Source organism: Pseudochaenichthys georgianus, unplaced genomic scaffold (genome assembly GCF_902827115.2).
Source record: "Pseudochaenichthys georgianus unplaced genomic scaffold, fPseGeo1.2 scaffold_200_arrow_ctg1, whole genome shotgun sequence".
NCBI lineage: Eukaryota > Metazoa > Chordata > Actinopteri > Perciformes > Channichthyidae > Pseudochaenichthys > Pseudochaenichthys georgianus.
Window position 1 is genome coordinate 911,193 of NW_027262720.1, and position 14,145 is coordinate 925,337.

Sequence of the window (14,145 nt, forward strand, 5' to 3'; positions counted from 1 at the left end):
AAGGGATCTCGAACAATGGGAGGCGGGTTTTAGCTCATTAACATGATTGTACCCAATCACATCAAAGGGTCTCGCAATGGGGGGCGGGACTTAGCTCATTTGCATAAGTAGGGAGAGGTGTGACCTGTCACACTACCTGTCACTTTTTTGACGAAAGGTACATCATTACTACTACTCGCGGCTCTTGTGCTTTGGTTTGCTGTAAATTATAAATGCAAGCTATTACATTTTTTATAATGCTGCCGAACTTGCTGCTGATAGCTACAGTACAGTACAGGTTGATTCAATGGTTCGCTCGTCACACAACGTATCACATGACATGAGAGGGAGCAAGGTCATTGGACAGACAAATGACAAATGAATTATTTTTTGCATGGGCCCCTGACCGGCTCTGGGTCCCGGTGCGTTGCACCGGCTGCACTGTCGATAGTTACGCCACTGATCATAGCATAGAAAACATAAATACATATACAGTTAACACAATGAAAACTCATTTAAAGGTGGGGTAAGTAAGTTTGAGAAACCGGCTTTGTTATACTCCATGGAATGCTCTTAACATCTCGATAGCAATCAATATCTTTAAAAAATCCATAAAAAATGTCATCTGTGGAAGCCGTAGTACTGTAAAAAGCACGACCAATCTTAGCCGGCCCGGCTAAAATAACTGGATGGCCTACCTGCCTGTCAGCCTTCCATCTGTGCACAAACTTATCTCGTGCCCTCATTGGTCATGTGCGCGTTTGTGTGTGTTGGAGGAGGGGCCGTAAGGAAGTGGCAGATTTTTCCCGGCTGTGTATTTTCAAATTCTTGCACACTCGAGCGAATGATACACCTGTGAGTTGGATGTAGAATTGTCATAATCGATATAGATGATTTTATTTTAAAGTAAATTTAGATTTAACATAGTAAAAAAATATAAATTATAGTTTCCGTAAAAAAAAAACATTACTTATAGTGAAAACCACCCTTGAATGATGGGGTAGTAGACTAAAAGCGTTAGCAATCCAAGCTATAAAATATAATAAGTACCCTTTATCAAGATTGATGCAAAACAAGTGAAATGTGACCTTTTTAGAGAGGTTTAGAAGAAAAACACCTCTGGGTGTATTTGCCGTATCTCTGGAGCCCATTGGTCAATTTTGGTGATTGAAACCTCTTTTTAACAATTAGAGCCAATATAATTGAGGGGAAGTTCCTAAAAACTGTCAACAATAGACCGAGACCGTTTTAATGGTCAATCAGAGGATCACCCTCCGGTCTCTCGGATCAGATGTGATGCAGACAGGAGGGGAAATGACAACGGGCTAATGTGATTATTGGCCGAGACAAAATAGGGAAATAAGGACAGAGGCCTAGAGACATGATGGCAGTTTACATTTCCAACCATTATCCTCCAGTAGGGTGTGAGTATACAGTAGTTACAATATTTGCAGGTCATCTTTACCTTATTATCTCTCAATCGGACATTTTGTTTGTAATATAGGGCAGAGTTTCCGTTATCCGGTAATTACCGGACTATGACCGGCAAATCGAAATCCCTCCGGTCAAAATGTCCGGTCAAAATAAATTCCCCTTAGCGCAATATCAGAGATCAGGATCAGCTGCTGGTGACGGTGACATGCAGCTCTTCATGATCACCTACAGCTCTACACGATCACCTGCAGCTCTGCACGATGACCTGCAGCTCCACACGATCACCTGCAGCTCTGCATGATCACTTGCAGCTCTACATGATCACCTGGAGTGGAGTGAAACCAGCTGGGCGTAAAAAAGTAGGTCTTAACTCTAACGTCGGTTTTAGCTACGTCTGATTAGTGATTTAAATGTACACCGAGTGCACCAAGCCTGACTAGTCTCGGTCGTAGCTGCGCCTAGTCTTAAGATGCACGTCCACGTAAATACATGCAAAACAGTAATTATTGACAAGCAACACAATATATAATTTAACACTTCTCCATTCAAAAGCAAGCTGTACACTTTTAAGAAAGGCCCCGTTAGCGTAAAATCTGAGTGCAATCAGCACCTGCAAGGTTGGGGAGAGCGCAGCGTTTCTGTCTGATCCGCGCAGTAGTTGAGGGGAGATCTCCTCGATTAATTCATGACACAGAAGCCCGGAGACACAGTTTCGTGAATATTTTTGTGTTTTGCCCCCGGGGCGGGGCATTTGGTTTAACCTGTTAAGGCTTTTTTTCTCTCACAAAACTGTGTCTCAGGGCTTCTTAACATTTAACAACCTATTAATGTGTCATACCCACTTACCGGAAAGAAACTCAGCTAACTGACCATATGAACCATTTTACCGAAACAAAACACAAGTCTAATGCCGAGCCTCTGAATTAGCAATAAGTGAAAGAGTGCTAACTCACGGTAAAAATATGTTATACTTCATCGAATCTGCACAAACAAGATAGAATATGAAAGCTGAGATTCCACAGATTCCAATGGTATAAGTATCATCACTGAGCAACCAAAACTTGTGGTAGCGAAGGCGAAACCAGACAACATACAACTTAGCTTTTCTGGGCCAAATTGGCAAATACGTCTTAAATCTACTGTTTTCTGATAAAAAGTTGTGTTCAATGGCATTAAAACGCATACAAACGCTACTGAAGGTTAATCCAATGTCTCTGTGTCACTTTGAAATGATTACTGATAATCCATCATCATAGTTATGGCAATAAGCCTAGTTTTCAGTTCTCAGATACCTCATTCACACCAAAGCAACTCCGGTTCAAGCTCTGTGCTAGAGGTTTTCAGGTTCAGAACCAGTTATTCGGTTTAGCTCTGGCTCTTTTCACACCGCCCAGAGTCCGACTGGTAATGCGTTGTTGCGTCATGACGTAACCGTTTGCGTGCCTGCTTCATAAAGCCAAACCCCCATGGCCAAACCGCGCGGATGAAATCAGTTGCATTCATTTCTTATGGCTCTATCTGCAGCTTTTCCGGAGTCATTTCTGTGGTTTAGTTATATTCTTATAAAAAAGTGTACTCGTGTCAATAAAGGTTTTTTTAAAACACAACTGCTTCCGATGTCGGTCTTATTTCTTAAGGTGGACTGAACCATGAGTGTGGAGTAACGTTGTATCTTTCATTTAAATGAACTGTAACCTTCACCCAGGTATGTAACAGCTGTTCTCAAATGAACATGTGAAGTAAAGTTTAATATTTATAGTTTTATAGATTTATAATGACAGGTGATCAACGTGAATGCTCAGGTTCCACCTTAACACACAGACACGTTGCTTCACCATGAGCAGAAACCTTTATATATACAGTCTATGGCTGAAACTCTGAAACTCTAGTTAAGTTTCTCCATCGTTGTGTACAAACTGGATAAAACACGGGCTTTTTGTTGTTGTTCAGGAGTTGATCTGTCTCTGCCCCTGCCCCTGCCTCGACGTAAGCGTGTCGTATGTGGTGCTTTTGCTCTGGCCGGACAATTTTTTGGTGCTTGCTACGAACTGGATTCCGGAGCTAAGAGGCTGCTCCGCTGCGGTGTGAAGAGGAAAACCCGGTGCTTTTCAAGCTCCAGCTCCGAACCGGCCCTGAAACACCGTTGGTGTGAATGAGGTAAGAGTGTAACATTGCTTTCTGCTTGGGCAAGCTGCGTGCGCATCACTCTCACTCCTCAATGGTAAGGTGTAGGTGGATTTAGAAACTTCCCCCAAGATTCAATTGGCTCTAACGGTTCAAAAGTGCTGTCAATCACCAAAATCGACAGATGGGTTCCAGAGAAATGGCAAATACACCCCAATGACCCCAGAGGTGGTTCTTTTTTTCTAAACCTCTCTAAAAAGTTATAATTTAACTTGTTTTGCATCAATCTTGATACAGGGTACTTATATGTTATAGTTTGGACTATCCCATAATTCAAGGGTGGTTTTCACTATACGTAATGGGTTTTTTTTTTTTGGACGGAAACTATAATTTAATTTGTATTACTATGTTCAATCTGAATTTACTTTAAAATAAATACATCTATATTGATTCATACTTTTCTACATCCAACTCACAGGTTTATCATTGCTTTGAGAATAAAGATGAATAATTTACCCTTTTTAGAAGTGAAGATATAGTCATTTGTTCTGGGAATGTCATTTTTTAGCCTGAGACCTGAAAAACAGGCTTAGGGCTTAACAGGTACCTCATTGTGAGCCGGAGTCCTTCACTGGGAACAAATCAGGTCAAACACACTGAGTTAAAAAGTATATTTTTCATTAAAATTAAAGTTTGAGTGATACATTTCATCCAACAGTCAGCGGCCCTAAAACAAGGGAATGACATGTTTATTATGTGCTGAAAAACACAACAAATATGCAGGGATGTGAGTCTGTTTCAAAGGCCTTTTTTATTTTGGTAAATTCTGATAATTTAAACAAAAGAGAACAGAATCAAACTGAAAACATCAGGAATATTTTCTAGATACTAACATGGGCCTGACGGAAAAAGTTTGAGAACCACTGGGTTAGGGAGAAAACAGCATCTCTTCACACCAGTACGGTATCTCTCCAGTGTGAACACGTTGATGTGTTTTGAGAGCACCTGATGTTGTGAACGTTAGCCCACACTCTTCACAGCTGTACAGTTTCGCTCCAGTGTGAATACGTTTATGTATTTTGAGAGCACCTGATTGAGTGAACGTTTTCCCACACTCTTCACAGCTGTACGGTTTTTCTCCTGTGTGAATACGTTGATGTATTTTGAGATGAACTGATTGAGTGAACGTTTGCTCACACTCTTCACAGCTGTACGGTTTCTCTCCTGTGTGAATACGTTGATGTGTTTTGAGATGACCTGATTGAGTGAACGATAGCCCACACTCTTCACAGCTGTACGGGTTTTCTCCAGTGTGAATCCGTTTATGTGATATGAAAGGACCTGATGTAGTGAACGTTTGTCCACACTCTTCACAGCTGTACGGTTTCTCTCCTGTGTGAATACGTTGATGGGTTATGAGAGAACCTGATGTAGCGAACGTTTTGCAACACTCTTCACAGCTGTGCGGTTTCTCTCCCGTGTGAATACGGCGATGTGATTTAAGATAATACGATGTCGAGAATGTTTGCCCACACTCTTCACAGCTGTATGTTTTTTCTCCAGTGTGACCATGATTATGTGTTTTGAGAGCATGTGATGTTGTGAATGTTTTCCCACACTCTTCACAGCTGTATGATTTTTCTACAGTGTGACCACGCTGATGTGTTTTGAGAGCATGTGATGTTGTGAACGTTTTCCCACACTCTTCACAGCTGTACGGTTTTTCTCCTGTGTGAATACGTTGATGTATTTTGAGATGACCTGATTGAGTGAACGTTTGCCCACACTCTTCACAGCTGTATGGTTTTCCTCCAGCGTGAATACGTTGATGTCTTTTGAGATGCCCTGATTGAGTGAACGTTTGGCCACACTCTTCACAGCTGTACGGTTTTTCTCCAGTATGAATAACCAGGTGGCGTTTTAAATTTCCAGATTTTGTAAAGGATTCATCACATTGCTGACAGCTGTGACGTCTCTCTCTTCCTTTCGGTTTCTAAAACAGACGGACAGAGAAAGAGAGAAAGTCAATCTAGAAAACATAAATACATATACAGTTAACACAATGAAAACTCATTTAAAGGTGGGGTAGGTAAGTTTGAGAAACCGGCTCGAGATACCCTTTTTGTTATATTCCATGGAATGCTCTTAACATCTCGATTGCAATGAATATCTTTAAAAAATCCATAAAAAATGTCATCTGTGGAAGCCGTAGTACTGTAAAAAGCACGACCAATCTTAGCCGGCCCGGCTAAAATAACTGGATGGCCTACCTGCCTGTCAGCCTTCCATCTGTGCACAAACTTATCTCGTGCCCTCATTGGTCATGTGCGCGTTTGTGTGTGTTGGAGGAGGGGCTCTGTAAGGAAGTGGCAGATTTTTCCCGGCTGTGTATTTTGAAATTATTGCGCACTCGAGCGAATGATACACCTGTGAGTTGGTTGTAGAATTGTCATAATCGATATAGATGATTTTATTTTAAAGTAAATTCATATTTAACATAGTAAAAAAATATAAATTATAGTTTCCGTAAAAAACAACAACATTACTTATAGTGAAAACCACCCTTGAATGATGGGGTAGTAGACTAAAAGCTTTAGCAATCCAAGCTATAAAATATAATAAGTACCCTGTATCAAGATTGATGCAAAACAAGTGAAATGTGACCTTTTTAGAGAGGTTTAGAAGAAAAAAAACACCTCTTGGGTGTATTTGCCGTATCTCTGGAGCCCATCGGTCAATTTTGGTGATTGAAACCTCTTTTTAACCGTTAGAGCCAATATAATTGAGGGGAAGTTCCTAGAAATCCACCTAAACATTATCATTGAGGATTTTGAGGGATGCGCACGCAGTTTGCACAAACCGAAAGCTACATTAGGTTAATAACTACAGATCCATTGGAAATTAATCAGGCCTTTGTTTCGTTCTATAAGAGGCTTTATCAATCTGATTATCCATTGAATTCGGTAAGTCAAAACACTTTCCTAGATGGGCTGTCTTTTCCCAATATTTATGTAGAAACAAAACTCACAATGAATAGGCAACTGAACTTTGAAGATATTTCCAATGCCATTCTTAACATGAAAGGTGGTAAGGCCTCAGGACCTGACAGAATCCCAATTTACATGTATATATTTTTCAATGCAAAATTGATAGCCCCATTGTTAAACATGTATGCATGGATCATTAGAGCAGGGCAGACACCCCGCTTCGCTACAAAGTGCCTTAATAACTCTTATTTTAAAGCCAGGTAAATCATCATCCGAATGTGGCTCTAACAGACCAATTCCAAATTTGAACTCTGACGCAAAGATCATTGCTAAAGCCTTGGCTATGGGACTGGAGAGGTTCCTGCCACAGATGATACACGCAGATTAAAGCAGCTTTGTTAAAAATCCTCAGGGATTCCATAATGTAAGGAAGGTTACGTTTTGTGAAGGACACCCGGACAAGGCCATTTGGTCACTCGATGCAGAAAAGGCGTTTGATAGAGTCGAATGGCCATATCTGCTAGAAGTGCTTAAGCGCTTTGGTCTTGATGACTACTTTCTTAAATGGATTAAAATTATATTTTTTGATTCGTCCGCAGTAGTATTAACCAATAATTGTATTTCACAACCATTTATACTTTTGCGGGACGAGACAAGGATCTCATATTTCGCCTCTACATTTTGTGATAGCTATTATATGGAGCCGTTGGCAATAACCATACAATCACACCATTTGATTTATGGTATTAAGACGGGGCATCTAGAGCATTATATAGCATTGTATGCAGATGATACCATAGTGTTTTGATCAGGTCTTGCAAAATCCCTCTTAAAAGTAATCAATTTGGTAAAATCTCTGGTTTTAAGGTGAACAAAGATCAATTCTCTATTATGTTTCTCAATGAACAGGAGGGAAGAAATCCAAAATTATCTTTCGCATTTGTAAATGCCATAGACAGTTTTGCTTATCTCGGAATTAAAATTACACCAAAGATAGACATTCTCAGTGTGTCTAATTACGAACCCTTGTTACCTTAAGTGTCAGAAGATTCCACTAGGTGGACAACATTGCCTTGTCCTTACTGGAAATAATTAATATAAATAAGATGAGTATATTGCCAAAATGTTTATATCTTTTTCAATCAATGCCACTAGCACCTCCTCCTCCATGTTTTTCTAAAATAAGAAAGCTACTTTCTAAATGTATTTAGAATAACAGGAAGCCGATACTTAGACTCTCTCCATTGTATTTACCTTATAAATATATACCTTTAAAGGTGGGGTAGGTAAGTTTCAGAAACCGGCTCGAGTGCACTACAATTTGAAAGTACACAGCCGAAAAGAATCCGCCCCTTCCTTCAGACTTTCTTACAGAGCACCTCCTCCAACACACATGAACGCGCACATGACGTCAGCAGACTAGTGAAAGTGGCCGCCTGTTGCTGGCGAGTCATTGAAGTACTGCTGCAATGCACGCCCATAAGGGCATGAGATACATTTCTGCGTGCACGAGATGGAAGGCTGACAGACAGGGCGGCAATTCAAACGGATTGTTCGTGCTTTTTACAGTATTACGGCTTCCACAGATGACATTTTTTCATGGATTTTTTGTCTAAGCACTTAAGATATTCATTGCTATCGGGATGTTAAGAGTATTCTATGGAATATAACAAAAAGTGTATCTCGAGCCGGTTTCTGAAACTTACCTACCCCACCTTTAAGCCCTAAACTTTGTATTTTAAGCATTTATCCAGAAGACTATCGGTTAGGGAAAGAAAAATGGTTAACCTATGCCTTCTAAAGGCCAGGCGCTCAATTGGTTTGTGTTGGAAACATGTTGGCCACAGGTTAAACAATTTAACTTTGAGTCTGGCTCTTGAGAAACTCACATATATACTAAGGAAGAAAGCTTCGGAATTTTACACAGTTTGGGAATTATTTTTGGAATTTATAAAAAAAGTGGGGACATTGCAGAAGCTATAGAGGTTAAAGTGAAAAGACTAAACTTCAACTACTACTGAGGACATTTTGAATTTGGTTAATATATTTGGAGAATTGTAAGCTGTACTCTGCTCTGTTTGTGGATGTGCTTTTATTGTATTTTTGTTGAATTTGCTAATGTAATTATATTCTTGGACTGTACTTTAAACTGATGATTCTAGTATCTGCAGTTTTTTTTTTTTTTTTTTGCATTATTTTTTAATCTGCCATATGTCTAATGTTGGGGAATGTTCGGTTGTGTTTGCGTAATGTGATCAATGTAAGAACATCACTAAGTAGTAATGTTCTAACCTATATCCAACCATATTGTGCATTAATATTGTATTTTCTAAACAGGTTGTGATCTTTCATTTGGGGATAACAGTGTTTGGAATATATTGTGAGGAAGTGCACAATGACCTGAGCTCCAGGGTTCTTCTTGTTCTCCTCCATGCTGCTCTCAGTGCTCCTTCTCCGGCTGTGTCTCTGAAATAATCAACACAACTACAGCTGACACAAAACAAGATAACTCAATACAACCGACAGACACAACAAAACAAATCTACAGCTATTTCTTAGGTTAATAGCAGAGGCGAGAAGTAACTAATTGATGTACTCAAGTACTATTTAGAGGTACTTGTACTTTACTATTGAAAAGGAATCTAACTTCGATAAAACAAACGTTAATATCTAGGTTGTCTCCGATACAGAGCTCCGATGCTGATAAGGTTCCGGAAAACGGCCGTCCTACCTTTAGGACTAAACCCCCAGAATCTAAGTGCAAGATTACCGTAATCTGTTTAGGGGGGCAGCTAAGAGTAGGGCATGTACCGAATACCATTTTTCCAGCTCCGGATATTCGGTAGTAATCAGCAGCTAATATTCGGCTCGCGCGGGGGGGGTTTATATAAGGCATTCATTTTGTTATTCTACAGCAGGGGTCTTCAACTAAAATTCAACGAGGTCCAGTTAGAGAAAATGTCCCCATGCAAAGGTCCGGAACATCAAAATGTCTAACTTGCTTCATGAATTAGTGTGAAATATATTGAAGTGACCTGTAGCTTTATCAACGTCTGCATGTAATCAACAACTGACTGCCAATCAAATAAAGAAAGTACAAAAACAACAATATTTATTGTAAATTAACATTACTGAAATACTGTGGATATGTGTAATGTTCCTCTCGGGCTGCATTTACAAATAAAATAGAGAACATAAATAAAATAGCTTTTGAAAATATGTGCATCTTAAAAGTGCTTAATTTTAGATAAATCAAATAAAGTGTAGCAGCAGCTTGAGTTTCCCTTTTTCTTTGTTAACCGTTTCAGATCATGACTTAACTGTTTCAGACGATTATAGAACAATATCAGTCTTTACACATCATAACAATTTAACAGTTTTAAAGTTTCTCTTTATTTCCCTCTTATATTGCAGTCCCTCACTCACTTTTTTAAAATTCAGTGTGAGAATTGAGCTCGAGCTTGTCCTGCTAGGAGTTTGTAAATCTGGGCTGAAATGGTGTCAGGGCCATTCTCACACACATGCAGGTGCTCATTGGTTACAGTGATGCAAACAAAGGTATGGTGAGAGAGAACTATTCGAAGCAGAAAAGAAACAGAGTAATATACCATCTGACAAAGGCCTATGCTATAATGCTTCAATTAATTGACTATTCTACTCAGATCAATAGGAGACAGAGATGTTATAAATCAAGGGTTTTTATTATTTACAGCAGGGGTGGTGGGGACCTTTTTCCTTTCAATTTTTACAACATCCTCCGAGGGCCGTACAAATTATTGAACTCAACCTCGGCTTAAAAAAACTAAAATCACAGTCCATTCATTTGGCCTTTCTTTCATGCTGTGCAAAGAAAAAGCAACCTCTTAATCCAGATATCTCACCATGACTCACGCATGCATGCACGTGCACGGTGTGACATGACCACCAACACAGAAAGATATGGACACAAGATGTGTGCAAATGTATTTAGTATCCTATCCATGTGAACATGATTTAAGTGGAGGGGGGACCTAACCTCCTCTAGGGGGTCTGGGGGCATGCTCCCCCGGGAAGATTTTTTTTTAAATATTGAAGTTAAAAGCATCAATCTGGTACACTTTGAGAGCAACATGAAGAGATCTATGGATACATCTCTCAACACCCATATGAAACAGAACTGTAAGCATATTTTTCTTTTTGGATATTTTACAAATCACTCTCCTTTTAAACTCTATTCTTGTTATTTTTAACAACTTTTTTGTTACTGTCATATAGTATTTTATACCTGTTTTTCATTTAGTCTCATTAACTATATTGATCATATCAAGGTGTGCCTTAACCTCACTGAGCTGAGGTTATTTGAGCCTCTCAGGAGAGAGCTCTCTTCCACCTGGTTGTAGAAAAGCTCTTTAAATTCGTTAGCATAGCTAGCTAACCAGATGCTAATAACAACAGATCGCCACTGTGCTTACAACTAAAAGACACAGCCACGCAAACACTGCGGCATGTATACGGCTCCTTATGGGTACTGCAATATTTTAAGGGCTGGAGCGGCGTTCCGGTGCTCTCTGTCAGCACTCCTTTCAGACGAGACATATACCACGTGAAGACACGTTACGCTTGTGTTGTGTTCAAGGAACCTGTCCTTGGCCAGGAAAAACAGGTACTCGCTTGTTTAATTATTTTTGCGGTCTAGACTTCTTCTTCTTTTTTGAAGTGAGAAGTTGTCCGTCTGTCGGACTGACTCCCTCCCCCAAAATGAGAACTCTTCGGTTCTCCACAAATTACACAAGTCACCCAAATCAGCGTTAAAAAAGCGGGAGGCGCCGAGCCCTGTTCTACAGTATTGTTGTTTTATAGTTATTAGTTAATGTAAATAACCCAATTTGTGTTCTTTGAAATGGAAAAGGATATTGCATTGTGTTTATTACTTTCGTTGCAGTTGTATATATATATATGTCTTAAGTGTAATTTAGCTTGTCTTCCATTTTGTATGGACATGCTTTTATTTTGAAGGAGGGTTAGCGCTGTTGACAGGAAGTGGTTGTTGCTATGGAAACAACATGACAGAGAAAAGGAGCAGAGATTAACGGAGAAAAGTTATATCTACATATAAAGACGGAGAAAGTAAACTATAAAGTGTATGGTTAAGTGTTAGCACCCCCGAAGAGGCAACAGCTCTTACGTTGATATTTGAGATGTCAATCAATTCAATTTGGATCGAATAACGAAATTCAAAACCGAATATTAGGCCAACGAACGAATATTCGGGTACAGCCCTAGCTAACAGCGTTAGGCCTGTCGTGATAAGCAATTAATTGACTTATCGTACGATAAATACAAATAAACTCGATAACTTTTCTGACATCGATAAATTGCCGTTTACATAAGGATGTGACCAGCATTTTAGTCAGGCACGCTGTGGGTCCTTCACACTTCAGTTAAATGGATTCTTTGCGTCCCTCCCCTGTGACTAGTCCCTCCCACCAGGGAAGCATGGAGAGAAGCACAAGAGGCTTCTCAATACTCAAATTTCCCCTCCTCGACTCCTCGGTCCTCCGGTAGTGACCCGGAAATGAATTTCAGCGAGCCATTTTGAAGGACGTATCATTTCTCTAAATGCACACCGAGGACCGAGGATCGAGCGTGGAGGAGGCTCTCTGGAGGAGCTCTAACCGAGGATACACTGATGGTTCCTCCGCGGCTCCTCCACGGATGCATTTCCGGGAACGGTGGAAGCATGACGCACGGCCGGACTTATCTCAGCCAATAGGCGCATTCACACTGCGGTACTTTTCCCACAAAGGTTCATGCGAACTTACAGATCGCGTTCACACCGGAAAAAGTCCCTGGGGATGGATTAGGCAAATGAAGCCGCTGACGTCACTTCTTCTTCTTTGGGTTTACTGGCAGGCCGCAAACCACTTCACGGCGTATACTGCCGCCCAAAGTCCCCGGCTGGAAGTCCCTGGAGTTGGGGACTGGCTTCAGTAGAAGCTGCTGGGAGTCCCAGCAGCTTCTACTGAAGCCTTCCGAGTAAATCGCCAGAACGCCGACACCTCCTCATCTCCACCGCTCCCATGTTTTATTTTGTGTTGCCATAAGTTAGTCTCTCTGCGTTTCTGCGCTGGGCTAATGCTAATAATGCTAATGCGAGGATAATAAAATGGCGGCTTCACAAAACTTTTTGGGAGTTTTACGGGGCGTGGTTTGCAATCCGCCCAGCCAATCAGAAATATAGCTCTTTTCTCACAAAAGAGCCGCTCGAAAGTCCCTGCTCTCTAGCAGGGACTTTCGAGGGGGTAAAAAGGTTCGCATGAACTAATTTTAGTACCGGCTCTTTTTGGTGTCATTTCATTTCATTTCAAACCTTTATTTATCCAGATTGGTCCCATTGAGATCATAGATCTCTTTTTCAAGGGAGACCTGCAGCATATAGGTTCCACATGAAACATAAAACCTGTGGTGTGAACGCGATCATGAACTAAGTTCGCATGAACCGTTGTGGGAAAAGTACCGCAGTGTGAATGCGCCTAATGACAGCTCTGCATGCATCCCCTGGATATTATTTTAGAAACTGCTTTCATCGCATCGCGATGTTTCCAGAGAGAACAGCTGTGAGGTCCGTGCAGAAAGCAGAGCAGTGTGTAAAATATATATCACTCAGTATAACAGACCTACTCTATTTGCTTTAGTTTAGTAGATATCTACAAACAAAGAGTCGATATTTTTCTAAGACCATTTAGTGCTTCACATAATAAAATACACAATGGCTGTAGCCTGATTATGCTTTAGGAGCTGTAGGTGTGTGTGGTACAGTGTGTGTGTGTGTGTGTGTGTGTGTGTGTGTGTGTGTGTGTGTGTGTGTGTGTGTGTGTGTGTGTGTGTGTGTGTGTGTGTGTGTGTGTGTGTGTGTGTGTGTGTGTGTGTGTGTGTGTGTGTGTGTGTGTGTGTGTGTGTGTGGGGTACAGTGTGTAGGTGCGTGTTGTACAGTGTGTAGGTGTGTGTGGTACAGTGCGTAGATGCGGCGGACAGACGGGTCTCAGTTGGTTTGGTGTCCTCTGCTTACTTTTAATACTTGCAAAATGCAAATACAACTTTTGGCACGTAAATTCAATTCCCCATTTCAGCGACCAGAGAGAGGGGGGGGGGGGATATATCCAGTCTCTGATAGTGTTACGTTATTATGAGAGTGCTCTCATACTTTAAATTGCATATATTTATATAAATATATTTGTGTATGTGTCCCCGCATCTGTAGCCTGTTATTGTCTCATTATACCGCACTCTCAATGAATTAAAAGTAAATATGTGGGGGAACAATGTTCAGCTGATCTAACAGAGATTATAAAATATGACAAAACACTCAACTCAGCTGATGCAGCTGTTGCCACGTAATAATGAACGGATGTCGCTTTAATATGACCGCTCAGAGGAGAGGAGTTCTCATTTCTTTAAACTTCTGCTGCTTCCCCTCCTCGGTCCTCCGCTCGCATCTCCTGTGGGCGGGACTAAGTCTCGAGGAGGGAAGTCGAGGAGGGGACATTTAAGAATTGAGAAGCCTCTAAGGAATCCACGAGAAGCAGGGAAATTAGTTTTAAGAGCAATGGGACGTCCTTTCCTCCGGAGCGTCGCGTGAAGCG

General features: G+C 40.8%; 2 protein-coding genes across 6 annotated transcripts in view; both read right to left on the minus strand.

Annotated features, from left to right (window-relative positions):
* Positions 1 to 14,145, minus strand: part of LOC117441807 (zinc finger protein 420-like) — a 350,733-nt gene that overhangs the window by 198,196 nt on the left and 138,392 nt on the right. The gene's annotated exons all lie outside the window — the stretch shown is intronic.
* LOC117441806 (zinc finger protein 93-like) overlaps positions 4,347 to 14,145 on the minus strand; it is a 33,810-nt gene continuing 24,011 nt past the window's right edge. For all 5 annotated transcript variants that reach the window (XM_071202286.1, XM_071202284.1, XM_071202283.1 and 2 more), the window contains 2 exons: positions 8,925 to 8,990; positions 4,347 to 5,530 (listed from right to left, as the gene is read on the minus strand). In XM_071202286.1, the coding sequence (XP_071058387.1) occupies positions 4,466 to 5,530; positions 8,925 to 8,957 (1,098 nt within the window). In that variant the 5' untranslated portion in view covers positions 8,958 to 8,990 and the 3' untranslated portion in view covers positions 4,347 to 4,465. The remainder of the gene's footprint in view (positions 5,531 to 8,924; positions 8,991 to 14,145) is intronic.